The sequence below is a fragment of the Lepidochelys kempii genome, chromosome 8 (assembly GCF_965140285.1).
Source record: "Lepidochelys kempii isolate rLepKem1 chromosome 8, rLepKem1.hap1, whole genome shotgun sequence".
Taxonomy (NCBI): Eukaryota; Metazoa; Chordata; order Testudines; family Cheloniidae; genus Lepidochelys; species Lepidochelys kempii.
Window position 1 is genome coordinate 108,160,329 of NC_136387.1, and position 18,796 is coordinate 108,179,124.

At 53.5% G+C, this 18,796-nt stretch overlaps 1 protein-coding gene across 10 annotated transcripts in view; it reads left to right on the forward strand.

The window, feature by feature from the left end:
• The window catches only part of ELOVL1 (ELOVL fatty acid elongase 1), a 38,034-nt gene extending 20,316 nt beyond the window's left edge, over positions 1-17,718 (forward strand). For 6 of the 10 annotated variants that reach the window (XM_073358023.2, XM_073358022.2, XM_073358020.2 and 3 more), the window contains 7 exons: positions 8,643-8,783; positions 9,544-9,734; positions 9,959-10,039; positions 10,456-10,512; positions 11,407-11,512; positions 11,945-12,081; positions 12,522-17,718. In XM_073358023.2, coding sequence (XP_073214124.1) covers positions 8,738-8,783; positions 9,544-9,734; positions 9,959-10,039; positions 10,456-10,512; positions 11,407-11,512; positions 11,945-12,081; positions 12,522-12,782 — 879 coding nt within the window. In that variant the 5' untranslated portion in view covers positions 8,643-8,737 and the 3' untranslated portion in view covers positions 12,783-17,718. Of the gene's footprint in view, positions 1-6,751; positions 6,828-8,642; positions 8,784-9,543; positions 9,735-9,958; positions 10,040-10,455; positions 10,513-11,406; positions 11,513-11,944; positions 12,082-12,521 lie in introns of all 10 variants that reach the window. The other 4 variants (XM_073358025.2, XM_073358021.2, XM_073358024.2 and 1 more) reach the window with 1 other exon arrangement.
• Positions 17,719-18,796: the final 1,078 nt, after the last annotated feature.

Genomic DNA, 18,796 nt, shown 5'->3' on the forward strand with positions numbered 1-18,796 from the left:
TCCGGCTCTTCTTTGTCTGTGGAGCAGACAGAAGGGGCCTTTCAGCCTGTGATGGTTGAGGGTAGTGCAGTTGTCTCAGAATTTGGATTCAGCTAAAGCCCAGGAAGGGAATGGTCCTAAGTTTGTGTCTGCTAGGGAGATTGGATGCGACCTTGTTACAGTGCCAGTTAGTGTCTATGTAAAATCCCAGAGACCAGACAGTTCTGGTGCTTGTATTTTGCCTGTTGCTAGTGTGTTGTTGGAAAGGGTGTAGCAACTGTGTCTAATCAGGGTGAGATCCTAGCCAGGGCACAAGGAGAGCATGAAGGTGATTTGATCGTGTTACCTACTGAGGGTGTGGAAGCCTGTAGCAAGAAGGAAAAGATTCCTGAACTTGTGTGTGGCAAAGGGAAGGAGAACGCTTCTGACCTTTTATCTAGGAAGTCTGTCAGTTTGCCTGAAAGGGGATTGTATAGGAATCCGCCGGATGGGCCAGAGGTAATTCTGGATGTAAGTGAGACCCAGAAAGAGTCTGTTGTTGCTCAGGAAAGTGTTCCTCTAGGTCAAGCCCTAGGTAAAGAGGGTAAGGGCAGAATTTCTGTGAGGGGTGAATTGTTGCATAGAAAAGCCCCTAAGGAAAGGAATCCTCATGGAGTCTTTGCAAGCAGTTTACTGCAACTGAAGGGTGTGAAAGTGATTTAACCAAGAAAGTTTCAGTTCCTAACAGCCAGAAATTTTCTGTTGTGAATGGATCCACTGACTTTCCTGTTGAAGGATCCAGTGTGGATAACTTTGAGAAGGTCTCAGATGAAGTGAAAGCTGTTAAGAAAGTTAAACTGTCCTGTAACCAATTGGCTGTGTTTGGCCAGCTTGTTGGGGAGAAGACCCAATCCCAGTTTGACCACCGGGTGTTTTGGGGTGGCAAAAGGGCACGGGTCACATAAACCTTCCCGCATGCGAGTGCTATCGACCACCCTGACCTAAGGGAAGGCATGAAACTGGAAGGACCTGGTGTAACTCCCACCAAGGAACGGGAGAGATGCTGGGGCATCCATGGGAACGTTGGTGGCTTCAAACTTCCCCAGGTCACCAGCTAAAGTGACCCCGCTAAGTCCAGTCTCGAAGGGGGGAGGGATGTGACGAAGCGGGACTGTTCTTAATGTTTCCTCTGAATAGTGTGGGGGTGCCTCAGTTTCTCTTATGCAGTTCTTAAGTATCTAGGGGGTGGGATAAGGGTGTATGATAGTTGCAGAGCCCTAGAGGGCAGGTGTGTGCAGGGGTCTGGACTCAGAGAATGGCCAACACCCTTTTTCCTGGCAACTGATGGCCTGGGCCTTCCCCCCTGCAAGGTGAGTGCTAAAGGGCTGGAGAATAAGGAATCCAGTGACCTCCTGGCCCGGGAAAGGGACAAAGCCCAGAGGAGGAGGGGCTGGAGAGAGTTTTCAGTTTGGGGCTGGCTGGGGACATGGAGTGAAGTGCAGACGGGGTTGTCTGGCTCACTGCCCCCCAAAATGGACCCATCTGAGGGGTCCTGTTCTCTGTACCTACAAGCTCTGTTTTAGACCATGTTCCTGTCGTCTAATAAACCTTCTGTTTTTCTGGCTGGCTGAGAGTTGCGTCTGACTGCGGAGTTGGGGGGCAGGACCCTCTGGCTTCCCCAAGACCCCGCCTGAGCGGACTCACTGGGGGAAGCACACAGAGGGGCAGAGGATGCTGAATGCTCCTAGGGTCAGACCCAGGAAGGTGGAAGCTGTGTGTCCTGCAGACAGTCTGCTCACAGAAAGGAGACTTCCCCAGAGTCCTGTCTGCTTCGTAGGGAGCAGTTCCAGAGCATCGCCCAGGGAGTCCGTGACATCTGTGTACTAAGTCAGTCTCTGACTTCCTCCAGCTCATCGGCCTCTCCGGTACTGAGGTGCCTGGAGTGCAGTGTACTACCCCAAGTGCAGCTGCACCAGTGCTGTGCATACAGGGGTGACCGTTCTGATGTGTAGTATCTAGGTGTTGATCTTCCCTTCCCGGCTGGGACATGCGACTCTGCCTACGCAACTCTTAACCCCATCTGCCTCTGTTGCTGCCATACTATAGGTGCAACCCCTGTCTAATCTCCTGTTGCCCTCTGCTGGGTATTCCTAAAGGTCCCATGACTGTGACCTGTGTGCTGTCCGCATTCCCACTCGTGGGCCCCTCCCTCCCTCTGATTTGCTTTGCTTTGGCTTGGTCTACATTAGCAACTTATGTCTGTGTACCTATGTCGCCCAGTGTAGGCAGCGCTATGTCAAGGGGAGGGCTTCCCGCTCAGCATAGCTGCCGCCTCTCGGGGGGGGGGGGGGGTGGAGTATTTAGATCGTTGGGAGAAGCTCTCCTGTCAGTGTTGGAGTGTCTTTGCTTAGGTGCAACAGCGGTGCAGCTGCATCAATGCAGTGTTAAATGCAGACCTGCCCACAGTGACAGGTCTGTCACTTTTCCTGTCAGGCTGCCCTGGTACAGTGTTTCAGTGGAGTTAATTGGGGAGGGGAGTAAGAAATCAATTCCCACCCCTTCAAGGCCCTATTTATAATGTGTGTGTGTGGGGGGGGGGGGAAGCAGGGCTCTTGAGCCTGGAATGGAGGAGGACAAGGTCAGCCGAGGTAGGGTTGCCTGCCCTTCAAAGTGGGATATAAGGCAAGTTCTGTCACTTGGGTCGGGGGAAGACAAGGGGAAGTCCTGGCCCTTGACAGCATCCCTGTCTTCTCCTGGCTGCCACCTGCAGCCACATGGGGTCTAGATTCTCCTCCTCTCCTGCTGGCAACTGCTCCTACCGTTTTAAAGTGCTTGGCTGTTTTCAGTGCATTGCTCTTCCTAGGCAGCAGGATCTCTGTCCCTGCTCAGCCAGCACTAACTGTGTGTGAAAGATACTGTGCCTTATCTCTGGGCTGGCACCAGGTGCTGCAGCACCCCTCATCAGGGCAGTGACTCATGAATGGCATGCTGAGAATGCATGTCTCAGAGAAAGAGATGCCCTGCTGATTTCTGGAGTGATGGGAAATGTGATATGAGGCTTTTTGAGCTTCTTGCTGGGCTTACTCTGGGGGCAGGCAATTCAATAATTCCTAGAGCAGATCTGTTAGAAAACAATCCAGTCTTGATTCAGAATTACAAGTGATGGAGCATCTACCACGACCCTTGGTACATTGTTCCACTGTCAGAAATGTACACCTTATTCCTAGCTTCAACTTCCAGACACTGGATCGTGTTAGACCTTTCTCTGCTAGACTGGAGAGCCCATTATTAAATATTTGTTCCCCGTATGGATACTTAGACACTGTGATCAAGTCACCCCTTAACCTTCTCTTTGTTAAGCTAATCGATTGAGCTCTGACTCTGTCACTATAAGGCAGGTTTTCTAATAGTTTAATCGTTCTTGCGGGTGATAGCAATAAGGCTTTGATTATATTGCTGAGCTGGCAGGCAAGATGCCCTAAAGAGCTCTTGCTGTATGGATGTGTCTTCAGAGAACGTGAGTTAACTCCTCTGCACTTAGTTTAGGTAGAGGATTTTGCAAAGGTTTCTGGGGACATATGCTGTGGTCCCTGGCATGTTGCCCCTAAATTTCAATGGTGTGTTTAATTCAAATTGGCTGGTTGGGGGTAAGGTTGGGAGTTGCAAGGACTAATGCAATCTTTGGATGTAGAAATGGGAATCTTAAGGAGTAGGTTATTCTCTCTCGTTGTTACACTAGTGCCAAATACACTGGGTAGAGTCTTGCTGTCCACAAGCCAAGAAAGATCTGGAAAAATTGGAGGGTGCTCAGAGAAGATCCCTGAGAAAGATTAAGGCCTTATTTTCCAATACTTTATATTGAGAGACTCAAGCTAAAGAGCCTGAGCTCCTTGTCATTACTGCAGGTCGGGGGTAATTTGATTACATCTGTAAATACCTCCATGGGGAACAGATGTTTGATAGTAGAGGGCTCTTCAGTTTGGCTAACCAGTCTACCACAGTGCAATGGGTGGAAGCTGAAGCTAGACAAATTCGGACTAGAAATAAGGTGCCGAGCTGGAACAATCAGGGCCATTAACCATTGTGACAGCTGTGGTGGGTTCGCCATCCCTGGAAACGGTTCAGTGAAGTTTGGATGCTTTCAGAAGAGATGCTCTAGCTCAAGCACAGCTGTTGGAATTGAAGCAGGAATTAATACAGGGCAGGGCTCTGGCCTGTGTGATGCAGGAGGTTAGACTAGAGCAACAATGGTCCCTTCTGGGCTTGGAATCTATTAATGTGAGTCGTGCTAGTGTGTGTCCAGAGCGCAGAATGGCCTGTTAGCGCCACATGAATGCCCCTCGTCCTCCAGTGCCTTCCCACGATTCCCTTCTCCCCCATGCCCACCAGGACAGACCAACTCTTCCACAATTCGCTGGGCAGAATTCATAGTTCACCTTCCTGCAGCAAAGGAGCTTGGGTGAACTTTGTAGCAAAGACAAGCCCTCACATAGGTGCCGTGGGGGTGGGGGGATTGAACAAGTCGCCCTCCCCAAACACCCTGGCCCCAGACAGCTCACCAGAGGTGGATGCTGAAGGGGGGCAGTGGCTATACAGATTGGTGGGGTGGGGTCACTCTTGCTGTAACTACCCCGTGGAGGAGGAGCTGCTGCCCGTGGGGTGGGCATTGTGAGCCGAGCAGTGATTCTCTAGGAAAGAGCTCAGTGCCATCTCTCCTATGTGCCAGTGTCCTCCCTGCCTGGTTGCTGGGGGCTGGCATCCCCCATCCTGTGGGGTCTGTGTGTGCCTTCACTGGGGCCCTTCACTGTGCCAGAGGCTGGGGCCTACCCTGCCCAGTGGCTGCAGAGAGGAGGGCTGTTGTCTGTAGAAAGTGGGTGGGTGGAGTGTGTCTTTTGGCAGGAGAGCTGTGGAAGCTCCCTCTCTGGGCTGGCTCTGACTGAGTGTCAGAGCTATGCCAGGCACACTCTCCCCTCCCTTCCTGTCCCACTCACCCCTTAGGCAGGTGGAGGAGGGCACTGCAGATGACTGTCCTCAGAGCTGTTCCACGCCTGCTGTCCCATTTCCAGGAGAGCATCTGGCTTGCTGTGTGCTTGGTAGAGTGAGCTGTGTGGACGACTGTCTGGCAGTGCAGCAGCTTCACACTGGAGATGATCTTGTTCCTCCAGAGGGGAGCTGGAATGAGGTCAATAGGAGCGCTGTGGGCTGGGAAGTGCTGGGGCTGTGTGGCTAGCATCCTCCAAGGCCAGGGGTAGGTCCTGGGGAGCCATGCATGGGATTTGGACACCAGCAAGCTGGTATCCGGTTGTCTGAGCTGGCAGCCTTCACCCAGCCCTGCTGCTCTTCTGCCTTGGGTGCTGCTGCCCGGGGGGCTGTGTCCCGCCCTGGCTGGGGCCTGCAGAAGCTCAAAGCTTTATGCTCAGCGTTCTAGTGGCCATTGATGTCCCAGGGCCCATGTGCTGTGGCCCCTCCCTTCTTTGCCCTTGTCCTGGCAGGAATAACTTTATTTTGCTCAGACCTCCAGCTGATGGGTACGTGAGCAGCAGGGAGGAGTGGTGGTGCCGTGGCACTGTTCTGGCTCTGTTGTGTGAGGGGTGGGATCACCCTGACTGGCTTTGGGTGAGTGCTTGAAGGAGTGGGGTGAGGGAATCGGGCTGAAGCCACATGGAGGGCTGAGGTCTCTCTTTGGGCGTGTGAAGGATCGGGTATGGCCAGGGTCTGGGAAGAAGCCCCTTTTGCATGGGGAGGGGGAAGGTAGCGCTGTGGGGTGCAGATGGCCCAGCTCTGGGGACTGGGTTGGCGCAAGTGGCTTCTCCGCTGCAGCGAACAGAGTGAAGCTGTTAGGTGTGACTGGCACTGAGCCCTGCCTGCGCAATGGCACAGAGGCCTGGGCCGCATATGGCTCAGTACTGCCACGGGCAGGGGCTGAGCTGTGCGGCACGGAGCAGGCTGAGAACAGCCTGATGGGGAGGAGCGGGTGGTGCTGCAGCTGGGCTCTTCCAGTGTCTTAAGTAGAGCCTGACGGCTCATCTAGGCTGACCTGTGTATCACAGACCACCAGCAGCCACACGCTTGCCCAGCAACCAAAACGAGACCCACAAAAGACTAGCCTAGGATGTGCCACAGGCAGAGAATGGGGGGGATTGAGGCGCACCAGTGCTCAGGCCCCCTGCAATGGCAGGGAAATGATTCCGTGAGATACCCAGATAATCCTGGCAAGCGACCTCATCTGCATGATGCAGGGGAAGGTGTTAGCACGACTCTGGCACTGTTCAATTTTAAACAAGGCTTGGGGTTTGGCTAGAGAGCCCTCAGCCTGCATAAGACTATGGCGCAAACAGTATTAGAAATCTCTTTATTAAAGACACAGAAAAAGAGAAACAGCTAACGCATTAAGTGAGGCTTCTCTTTTAACCACCCCTTTTTTTTTTCTTTTTCTTTCTTTCCCCTTGGGTTTTTAGCAATAGAATTTTTAAAAGGGAAACCTGGTGCTTGGTCTCTCAGCCCTTCTGGGGGGGAAAGAGAAGGAGGCAGCTGAATGGTGCTGGCGCTGCTGTTTCTGGTAGCACTTGTTCCTGCTTTCCAAAAGAAAAGACCAGACAAAACCAGTGAAGGGAGAAGAAAACAGCGAAGACAGAAAATGCAGCTTCTGTCTTTGCTGTTGACTCACTTGCAGCCTGGCTGCTGGGGAAACATAGGCCTGGCACTTGACTCCATTAACCATTCTGAGGCCTGGCAAACTTGTACCAGCATTGGGCTGTTTAGGACATTGCTTTTGTTTGTCTCTTTGTTACAGGCTCACAGCCATGTTGCAAAATTGACAGTCTGGCAGGTTAAGCCAGACGGATTAGAGAGGAGAGGAGAGAAGTAAGGTGAGGAAGGAAGGACACATGGGTGGGAGGGAAGAGAGGGATGACATATTCTTACATTCCAGGTGACATTGGGGATATGGCCAAAGTTGGTGGAGGTGATGCTGTGATCTGGGTCCCTCTCCCTGGCCTGGTGTGGTCAGGACAGCTCTCAGGTGTAATAAGAGGAGGTCCTGAAACATAAATTCTTGTGTCTGAGGCCTGAAGCCTGAACCAACGTACCTCCAGGCAGTGTTAAGCAAAGCTGGGCTGCGAGCCAGAGGCAGGTCCCACTAACAGAAGTTGGCAAGAAAAGGTTGTTAAAAGCACGTGCACACACATACACGTAAGGGCTAATAAGAGGAACTTGCAGCAAAACGGCATCAAAACACTCCACAGACATAAGAAGGAACAGGCAGGTGCATCTTAAAGACAGCGTCAAAAGGACAACATGATGGATAGATTTGTTTGAAGTAGAGGAGTAATCCGTCTTGCAACGGTATAGAAGTCGGTCCGGGAGTGCACACCTTTGCCCAGCCTTGGGGGCAGTAGAGTGTCCCGCCCCTGACTGAGCTGTGTCCACTGCCCGGGGGCACAAATTCGTAGTATGCCGTGTAGAGTCTATAGGGAACGATCACTGTGCTTCGTCTGACAGTAAACCTGGCTCGCGTTCCTTCGTACCTTACTAGAGTCTGTGGTCTTTGGGGGTTCTCTCGGGGTCTGCTGTGTCAGCTATCTGCACAGAGCTGGGGCAGCACACAGAGGGAACACGCACGCAGCCGACTGTTGTTACCATCATCGAACAAGAGCAGAGCACCACACCAGTAGCTACGAACATCATCGGGATCAGGACTATGAGGGCCAGGTGGTGGTGTGATGCCTCCTGGGATCCCAGTGGGGATGGCAGATCTGATGATGAAGTAGGCGTCGTCCTCTTTTCCGTCAGCCAGGGGTTTTGTCAGACAGCTTTTTCATTTCTCCCCCTTCCCCAAACAAAAAAAAACCCCTTTTTATTTTAAGGACTCCAGAAGGGATGGTGGGTGGAATAGCCCGTCCCTCATTATTTTGCTCATTGGTTAGGGCGAACTTCCAGTGCACCAACTTTGGTCCATTGAGTTCCAGTCCCACACTTCTCTTGTTCACATGGCATAATTTTAACTCCATTATTGAGATGTATTAGTGCAATGGTTCTCGACCAGGGGTACCCCCAGAGGTCTTGATGGGCAGGGATGGTGTCCCTAACCTCTGTTTGCCAGAAGCTGTGAATGGACAACAGGGGATGGATTCACCTGGTGATTACCTGTTCTGTTCATTCCCTGTGGGGCACCTGGCATTGGCCACTGTCAGAAGACAGGATACCAGGCTAGATGGACCTTCGATCTGACCCAGTGTGGCCGTTCTTATATCTTCCAGGGGGACATCAGCTTATCTAGACATTTGCCTAGTTTTACAAAACAGGCTACATAAAAAGCACTAGTCAGTACACATTAAAATATCATACAGACAATGACTTGTTTATACTGTTCTATGTACTATACACTGGAATATAACTATTGCCCTTACATTTCAATCAATTTATTTTATAATTATGTGATAAAAAGGAGAAAGTAAGCATTTTTCAGTAATGTGATGAGATACTTCTGTATTTTAGGTCTGATTTTTGTAAGCAAGTAGATTTTAAGTGAGGTGAAACTTGGGGGTACACAAGACACATCAATATCCTGAAAGGGGTACAGTTGTCTGGAAAGGTTGAGAGGCACCACGTTAATGGGCCTCAAAGTGAATTCATTCAAACAAATCTCCCTTGTGTACCTTTTCCCATCACATTTATTATTGTAGGTTACTGTGGCACTTGGTGCTCACCACAGAGAGCTGGGGATCCTGAGCCCAGAAAACCTGACCCTTCCCTGACTCTCTGCAGAACTCCAGCTGCTATGGAAGCGATTGTAACAATGTACCGGGACTTCATGAAGGGAACAGGTGAGATCTTCCTTCCATGCCCAGCTGCTGGCCAGAGAGTTGGGTGCCATGGAAGCTGACTAGCCCTGCCTGCTGGCCATCACCACACCCACTGGAATCCAGTTCCACAGCTCTTGAATTCACGCTGGTACTGAGCCATGCTGTGGGACCCCTGCTCTGTGCCCTGATTGCCCTTGGGGTGCCCCCATTACTGAGCCATGCTGCGTCCGGGACCCCTGCTCTGTGACCCTGATGCCCTTGGGGTGTAAAGGGTATCCCTTTACATGCCCTTGGGGTGTAAAGGGTATCCCTTTACATGCCCTTGGGGTGTAAAGGGTATCCCTTTACATGCCCTTGGGGTGTAAAGGGTATCCCTTTACATGCCCTTGGGGTGTAAAGGGTATCCGTTACTGAGCCACACTGTGGGACCCCTGCTCTGCTTCGGGTGTCCTGGGCTGCTCCTGCTCTTAGTGCCTCCATGATATTGTGATGCCATCTGAGGGGCAGGGGAGAAGTCCTGGAGTGGAGCCTTCACCCAAAGTGGTTTGTGGCTACCATGGAGTCTGGTGTGCATTAGGAATTACTGGGGTTCATCAGGTGCTCCCAACCACCTCCCTCCCTGAGCGCCGTGTAACCATGATTGCCTAGGAGGAGCAGGGGGTCTCCAAAGGGCCACGCTGTGGGTCAGTGGCAGAGACGAGGCTGCAGGGAAAGGGAAGCAGGCACTCAGGCTGTGGGGTGGTCTCGTCCTTACCCGCATCCTTTGTTCCTCTCCCTGCAGACCCCCGCATAGCTGAGTATCCCCTGATGCAGTCGCCCTTCCTCATGATGGGGATCCTGCTGGGCTATGTCTACTTTGTGCTGTCCCTGGGCCCCTGGCTGATGGCGAACAGGAAGCCCTTAGACCTGAAGAAGTTCATGGTGGTCTACAACTTCTTCCTGGTGGGCCTCTCACTCTACATAGTCTATGAGGTGAGGTTCCAACGGCCGTGCAGTCTGTGCCAGGCACCTGTGCCATCAGTCCTTGCCCCTGGAGAACCCAAGCTGCTGGGCAGAGGGCACCTGGCTGCCCAGTGACTGAGGCACCCCCTTGTGGTTGCCTTGGGAGCTTCAGCCTGCCGTCTCTCTGAGGGGGAGGGTGGGCATGGTGGCGTAGTGTGTGCTGAACCTGGTCTGGTGGTGTCCCCTTGCTGCAGTTCCTGATGGCAGGTTGGCTGACGGGATACACCTGGAGATGTGACCCTGTGGATTTTTCCCAGGACCCCAAGGCCCTTCGGGTAAGTTCTTCTCTCTTGCTGCAAGCAGAATGGGGCCCTTAATCACAGGCCCTGGGCAGCATGCAGCTGCTTCCTTCCTGTTACCATAGCCATTGGCCTTGGGGACCTCTGGCCCAAGATGGCGGCTGGGTGTCTCCTGTGGCTTATAACCCAGCAGCATGGAGCTGAATAAAGAGGCAGTGCCCTCCAGAGTTTGGGGGTATGTGTGCCAGGTATGGGATTGCAGAACCCCAGGGGTCCATCTGCTGAACCACAGAGGAAAGTCTCACCGCCCCGATGTTCATTGGCCCTCGCTGTCTGCAGGAAACGAACCTGTCTGGGAGGGTTGGACTGCAGGTGAGTGGGGGACCCTGCCCCAGGGCAGAGCTGGGTGGCATGGCTAAGTCTCTGACACACACACACTCTTCGTGTTTCAGATGGTCCGTGTATCTTGGCTTTTTGTCTTCTCCAAGTTCATTGAGCTGACAGACACGGTAAGTGATGGATCCTCGGGGAGTGGTAATCAGGCACCCTCTCCCTGGCCTCACTCTCCCCCCAGCACTCCAAATTTTCTAGAGTGTTTTGCAAATCCAAATAAGCCTGGTCAGACCCCCGTGCTGGGCCTCAGCAGTGCCTGTGCGGGGGAAAAATACAGAGACTGGGAATAATGAGCTTCATAAGAACGGCCACACTGGGTCAGACCAATGACTTACCTAGTCCCATACCCTGTCTTGCCAGGTGCTTCAGAGAGTAAATGGAGCAGGGCAATTTATTGAGTGATCCATCCCCTGTAATCTAGTCCCAGCTTCTGGCAGTCAGAGGTTTAGGGACATCCAGAACGTGGGGTTGTGTCCCTGCCCATCCTGGCTGATAGCCAGTGATGGAGCTTCCGTACACCTCATGCCAGGTCATTGCCCTGAAGCAGTGATGAGAGATTCCTCTCTTGGGCTTTGGAAATGAGTGTGGGGGAGCCAGGACCCATCCAAACAATAAGCCCAGCCCATGGGAGGTGAACACTTCCTTTCATGCCAGTACCAGGCTCTCTCCTTCCTGAGTGGGGGCAGGTTGCAGTTTTTCCACCTTCCCTGATGGCTGTGCAGGTAGTCACTGATTACTGGGAATTGGCACCACCCAGGTAAGCCTGTCACCATCAGCCCTGGTGGCTGCTGAATCAGATGTTCTCAGGATGCAGGACAAGAAGTGCCTGGCAGTGGGTTCTCCCCAACATACCACCCTAGCTTTGGAAGGACCCTCCCTGCTGTTGGAGCCTCTGCATTCACTGTAGATTCCTGAGAGCCCTGGCAGAATCCTGCATTTTCAATAGCCATCCTGCCCCCCCTGCTCCAGCTTCTGCTGACTCGGCCACCCCCCTGCTTCTCTGCTTCTAGGTGATCTTCGTCCTGCGCAAGAAGAATGAGCAGATCACCTTCCTGCACCTCTTCCACCATTCTGTCCTGCCTTGGAGCTGGTGGTGGGGGGCTAAATTTGGCCCAGGTGAGGGCTTGCACACTGAATTGCCCTGCAGTGAGGGGAGAGGAGATCTGGTCCCAGTCTCCCAGTGAGAGGCCTACACCGCCCCGCTGGCCTCAGGGCTCTTCTTCCCTTGCAGGGCCCACGGGGAACAAGGACAGATCTTATCACTGCTGTTGTAGGAGTGCATGCAGTCTTCCCACACCTGGCTGCTGCCCCCATTCTCAGCCAGTGGCTGAGTCAAACCCCCTTCCCTACCCACTCTTCACACCCATTATTCCCCATTTGTGGGGGCTGAGAGCCCTGCGTGGGCATGGGCAGGGCTGTAGTGCAGTTTGGCTTGCTGCAGTAAGGTCCTCCATGAGCCATGGAGCCTGTGCCCCTGTTAGGTGGGGGGGTGCAGCACCAGAGCGTGGGAGTGGCCCCCAGCACAATTACCTCTTCTCTGCCCGGCAGGGGGAATGGGTTCCTTCCATGCCATGGTCAACTCCATGGTGCACGTCGTCATGTACTCCTACTATGGGCTCTCGGCGGCAGGGCCTGCCTGTCAGAAGTACCTGTGGTGGAAGAAGCACATCACAGCTGTCCAGCTGGTGAGTTGGGGCTGTGCGGCAGCCGCAAATGCCCCATGCACCCTGGAGCTGGGTGTTTCTCTGGGGGCCAGTGGAGGCACAGCATGGGGGCAGGGTTGCTCAGGAAATGATCCATGCCAGCCTCTGGCAGGGCCAGCACTCCTCACTATAGAGTTCAGACGGGGCTGTGTCCGTCCCACACGGAGAGCCTTAGCAGGCTGCGCCTGTCTGGGGGCTGTGGCCAGCGGTGGTCTGCAGCTCCATGCATTGCTTTGGGAAGGGCTGGGCCTTTGCCCTGGCCAGGGGCACCCTGGTGGTGCCCTGTGTGAATCTGTGCTCTCCCATGGGCTTGGGGGAGGGGGCGTAGCTCGGGTGGAGATGCTCCCCCCCGCCCCTCATGAGTAACCAGTCCCCTCTCTGCCTCCCTCTCCCCGCTGCACATACTCCACGCTGGCTGCCAGGCGCAGTTCGTGATCGTCTCCATCCACATCTCCCAATACTACTTCATGCCCAGCTGCCAGTACCAGTATCCCATCTTCATCCACCTCATCTGGATTTATGGGACCATCTTCTTCATCCTCTTCTCCAACTTCTGGTACCACTCCTACACCAAGGGCAAGCGGCTGCCCAAGGGGGCCCACTACCCAGCCCCGCTCCAGCACAACGGCAGCAGCCTGCACGGGAACAGCGCTGTCACCAACGGCAAAGTCAAAACCAACTAGAGGGCCAGGCCCTCCCAGAGCCAATGAGAGCCCCGGGGCAGAGGTAGCTGGGACTGTCCCCCTGCTCCTGGGCGTTACTAGCCAAATCAAGTGCCTACAGACTGTTGTACCCCAAGTGCCCAGCCCCGCTTCCTGCTGCCCTGTCTGTCTTCAGGCGTGGCCCTTCTGCTCTGGGCAGCTGCTCCCACCAGTGCAGGGGAGGCTCCTGCTGCTTCCTGCCACATGAGCAGAGGGGCAGCCACCTGCATCACTGGTAGAGGGGTTACAGCCCTGCTCCGTTGTCTCCAAAGGAACTTCCCCATAAGTGCCTGTCTGCCTCTTCTACTAGGGCCCCCTTCCTGCCCCAGGAGGCTGCTCCATGGTGAGTAGGACCAAACATGGAGCCCACCCCACCTTTGCCATGTATTGGGCCCTGTGTGACTGAGGGGAGTCGCTCTCCGTTTGACTCTAGGTGCTCCCTGTGCCCCTCTGCTCTCAGCACTGCTGCCAAGGAGTGTAAGGCCCTGGGCCTCACTCCCACCTCAAGGACCCCGGGTCCTCCCCATTCACCATCTGTCCTTGCCACTTCATTCCATTTCATTGCGCTGCTCCCTCCCAGCTCCAGTATGCGTAGCGAGGGGATGCTGGGCCCTGCACTGAGAGCTCCGGCACTCCAGGACAGGTAGGCTGGGTGCAGGGCCAGGTACCCCTCTGGTTACTACTTGAATGTGAGGCTGAGCCTACTGCTCCTGTGCACTAGTTGACCCTTTTCACCCCGTGCCTTGCACACACATGGGCCATGCTGACACTTGGGAAAAGCCATTCCCAGAGCGCATGCTCCCAGCCTGCCTGCCTGCCCCCTTCTTTCCTGGCTGGCTGTGGGGTGAGAATCTATTCCAGCTGTGGCAGCCTATGCCTCTGCTGGCTGCTCGAGAGCTAGCCTCTTCAGGCTGTGGCTTGGTCCAGCATGGGAACAGCTGTGCTTTGACTCCCTCTGCTTAATACATGTAAACTCAAGTCTGGAGCAATAATCTCCCCTGGAATTTGCTCCCTCACTGCTGTGGCATTGGGCACTGAAGCCCAGCAGCCATGTGCACAGTGGGAGGAGGTCAGAGCATGGCCCCAGCCCTCTTCCTGCCAGTGGCCCTGCTGTCCCTTGTGCAGGTTCCCAGAGCAGTGCCCTTTGTGCCTTGTAAGTCTTTCCACTGGGAGGGCATAGGGGCCTGTTCCTGCGCTCAGGAATAGTGCAGCAGCTGCTCAGTGGGCATCTCCCACTCTGGCTGTAGTCAAAGCCTTGTTGGTATGCATCCTGTGGGGGAAGCAGAGGGCCTTGAGCACCCCCCCACCCCCCCAAGCCAGGCTGCTTTTGTGTATCTCCAGAAATAAAGACAGAAGGAGAAGCGGCTCTACCCTCTTGTTTTCCAGGATCTCTTTTTAGTGTGAACTCAGTGACCCTTCCCAGCCTTGCCTGAGCTAAACGGAGATGGGGGGGGGGGGGGGGCGGGGGGTTTGAAAGCTCCTAAGAAAAGTGCCTGGCCCTAGCAGAACACCAGGGAGCCAGCAGGCATCTGCAGTGAACTTGCTGCCTTGGGGGCAGCTGCTTGTGGCTAGGAGGGAGTTAACAAGGCAGCAGATACTGGAATCGTTTGCAGCTGGACTCTCAGAGCACTCTGGGAAGAGCAATGGTAGGGACAGGAATAGGGTTGTCAACTGTCTAATGGCACAAACGCAAACACGCTTGTCCTGCCTGAGGCCATACCCCTACCTTGCCCCTTCTCCAAGGCCCCACCCCCCACTCACTCCATTTCCCCCTCCCTCTGTCGCTCACTTTCCCCCACCCTTACTCACTTTCACTGGGTTGGGGTGCAGGAGGGGGTGTGGGCTGGGGGTGGGGCCAAGAGGTTCAGAGTGTAGGGGGTTGGGGTGTGGGAGGGTATGAAGGGTGCAGGCTGCCTGGTGCTTACCTTGGAGAGCTCCCGGAAGTGACTGACATGTCCGGTTCCTAGGCTCGGGGGCAGCTAGGTGGCTCTGCATGCTGCCCTTGCCCGCAGGTACCACCCCTGCGGTTCCCGGCCGCTGGGAGCTGTGGAGTTGGCACTTGGAGCGGGGGCAGCATGCAGAGCCCCCGACCGCCCCTGTGCCTAGAATCCAGAAGGACATACCGAGTTGCTTCTGGGAACCATGCGGTGACAAGGTAGGTAGAGAGCCTGCATTAGCCCTGTTGTGCCACCGGACTTTGAGCAGCCTATTAAAATCTCCCAGATTGGTTTCAGTAGCCTCTGGGAGCCTGAGGCTGATTCTGGGAGACTCGTGGCCAAGCCGGGAGAGTTGACAACTAGGTGGGAACCACAGCTGAAAGCATCTCCACCCCCAAACCCACACAGCCGCTGTCAGCAGGGAGCAAATAGCAGACCTGTGGCTGAAGCCTAGGTACAGAGCAAAGCATTTGGGGTGGCAGGGTGCAGACCAGGTGCTGCTGCTCATGAGGGTCCTTCTCCGCAACTGCTGGGGCAGAAATGGGACAGGAACCAAACCTCCGGCAGGAGAAGGGAATAGCTGCCAAGGCGTTTTGGCTTTTGGCCAGAGTTGGGCTGGTGTAGAGAGCCAGCAAGCTGCCTGCATGTGCTTCCCCTAGAGTCTGCACTCAGGAACGTCCTCCAGCTGCTGGGTGTGTGAGAGGAACTATTCCTGTTCCCAGGGGCAGGACGCTGGCATGTGCCAGCTGCTGAGCTAGCAGCCATGTGCACTCCCAATGCCTGCGGACCAGGGCCTTTCTCCTCTCCCAGCTTTAGGCAAGGGTGGGATGAAGGGGGAGTGGTAAAGCAGGTCAGGTGGATAGTAAGAAAATCCTGGCCCAGGCTCCTACCAGCCGCGCAGCGCCACGGAGTGGGGGTAAATGGAAGGAGCAGAATATGTCAGTAGACTGAGGACACTCACTGGCACAGGAAATGGTTGAGGCCAGGATTTAATATGGTTCAAAAGGGATGGGATGCTTCGAGGGCTAGCGGGAGTAGCTTACAGTAGCAGCAGGGGTACATTTTGGAAGTGATTAAAACCTGTTTAAGATTATCTCCAGCTAGTAGGGACCAGCATGGGGCCTACTCTGGGAGGCAGGTTATCCCACACATGCTACTGTGGGGTTCTTACACCTTCCTCTGAAACCGCTGGCTATGGTCACTGGGCGAGATGGACCTTGGGTTTAATAGACTCAGGGAACGCTGATGTTCCTAGGCTCTCTTCTCCCTCCCACCGTGCACCCTATTGCCCATCCACCTTAGGCTAGCAACAAAGGACTTAACAATCGGCCGTGCCCAGCACTCTAGTTCTGTATCATGACTGTGACAGAGATCAGTACCTGATAATGACAAGAGAAGGTGCTAGTTGGTGGGGCGGCCAGTGATGGACACACATTTCCCCTGCCCCCAGTGGAAGCAGGAGTGGTCAGTTCAGCCACTGAAGATGGGAGGGGTTGTCCTTATTTAATGCAACTCTGGATATCCTTATCTATTTAAGGCCTGGTTGGAGCTAAACTCTTTGCCTCAGTCTTTTGGCCAAGTGTCCCACCGCTTGTCGTTTTGTGGATTCTCGATGTGGTCTGTTTACTCCTGAGGGAATTCTGTGCCAATGCAGAATTTGCACAGAATTAATGTTCTGTGCAGAATTTCATTTTCCCCTGGAGAAATGGAGCTGCAGAGCTTCTGGCTGCCACTAGGGGCCACCGGACCCAGAAGAGCTCTCTAGCTCTCAAATACAGTAACTCCTCACTTAACGTTGTCGTTCTGTTCCTGAAAAATGCGACTTTAAGCAAAATGTTGTTAAGCGAATCCAATTTCCCCATAAGAATTAACGTAAAGAGAGAGGGGGTAGGTTCCAAGGAATTTTTTTTGCCAGACAAAAGGGACTACATACATTTTAAACAAGCATTTTAATACTACAATCATTGCTGAGTATGAAGCTTGGTTGAGGTGGTGGAGTCAGAGAGTGGAAGAAGGTAGATTGTCCGGCTGCTCCTCTTGCTGAACTTTCTGAACTAGAAAAACAACAGCTAGAGATTGTTGTTTTGCTTTCCTTTTTTTTTTTTTCTTGGTAAATTTCTTGATAGCAAGTCATTAGATGACCAACTCCCCTAATCGCTTTGGAGTTTTCAGGATCATCATCACTAAGGATTTGCAATCCAGCCTTAACCCGCCTCTTCTCTTCCTCCTTCCCCCCCTTTAGTCTGCATGCTGTGTCCTTGCTCCTCTCCTGCCTGCAGCAATCAGCTGGCTTGTGGTGTTCAGGAGGCAGGGGAGGGACGGGGAGCCTGCGTGCTGAGTCCTCACTCCTCCCTCCTGAACGTGGCAAACCAGCTGATTTCTGGGAGCAGGGGGAAGGTGCTGATCCGTGGGGTCTGCCAGTGGGCAGGAGGTGCTGTAGGGGAGCTGCCAGCTGTGGACAAAGCAGGCAGCCAAACAATGTTATAGTGGAGCATTGCACAACTTTAAACGGAGCATGTTCTGTAATGGAGTAGGGATGTAAGATCGAAATAACGTTAAGCGAGAGGATTTTAAGTGGGGAGTTACTGTACAGGACAGGGGCGGGGAAGAAACTGGAGGGTTTGGGGCAGCTGTGATTCCCAGCATGCCCTAAAGGAAGGGGGCAACATGTAGGAAACACCATACAAGCCTGGGACCCAGCATCAGGCTGTTTCTCTCTGGAATCTCGGTGTCCTGCAGCTGGGTTCTGGGTGTGGGTATCTGAGACCCAAGGGGTACAGTTTTCCCCCAAGATGTGCCCAGTTCGCATATGTGATACACCCAGACTGAGGTGTCTAACAAAAGCAATTACAGTGAAACAGGAATTGGGTTGTTGTAGGGGTTTCTTTAGCTCTCTACTCCTGAGGAAATCATGGTTGTCTGTGTTGTTACAGACATACTTGCTGACTGGTATTTTGAAATAAATTACCAAAATAACTGAAGCTGGTGTGATAAAATTGTGTTGTTTTGACAAAAAATATGCAGAATTTTAAAAACTTTTTGGTGCAGAATTCCCCCAGCAGTATCCGTTGAGGTGTCCCCTTGGGTTCGATTCATGGGAAGGGGAAAGCCCCTTGTGAGCTGTTCAGTCACTCGTGTCACCTCTCCAAATGGTTTAGTCCAAATGTTTTTCTTCTCTCCTTATCTGGCGCTCTCCCAGGTGTAGCTTTCTGGGCCAGGCTGCCTCCCTTTTCCTTGCGGTGTCAGGACTATCCAAGTGCCGCATCCTGGCAGGGGTGCTAGCCTGGAGCCTGAGGAAGGCTGCTACAACACCCCCCCCCCCCCCCCCCGCTCCTAGAGAGAGCTGAGAGCTCAGCACTGTGTAGGGGTAAGTGAAGTTATTCTAAAGTAACGAGCTGGTCCCCTTGAGGCTTAGGAGGAGGGATGTTCACGTCCCTGCTCCACCGTGCACTTCCCCGGGAGCCTTGGGCAAGTCACTGAGCCTGAGTGGGCTACGTGTGCAATGGGCATAATGATGCTTCCCAGCTCCCAGGGGCTGTGACGTGCTGTACATTAAAGATTGTAAAAAGAAAAGGAGGACTTGTGGCACCTTAGAGACTAACCAATTTATTAGAGCATAAGCTTTCGTGAGCTACAGCTCACTTCTTCAGATGCATATCGTGGAAACTGCAGCAGGCTTTATATATACACAGAGAATATGAAACAATACCTATTCCCACCCCACTGTCCTGCTGGTAATAGCTTATCTAAAGTGATTTCCAGCACAAATCCAGGTTTTCTCACCCTCCACCCCCCCACACAAATTCACTCTCCTGCTGGTGATAGCCCATCCAAAGTGATAACTCTTTACACAATGTGCATGACAATTAAGCTGGGCTATTTCCTGCATAAATCCAGGTTCTCACATCCCCCCCACCCCCATACACACACAAACTCACTCTCCTGCTGGTAATAGCTCATCCAAACTGACCACTCTTCAAGTTAAAATCCAAGTTAAACCAGAACATCTGGGGGGGGGGGGGTAGGAAAAAACAAGAGGAAACAGGCTACCTTGCATAA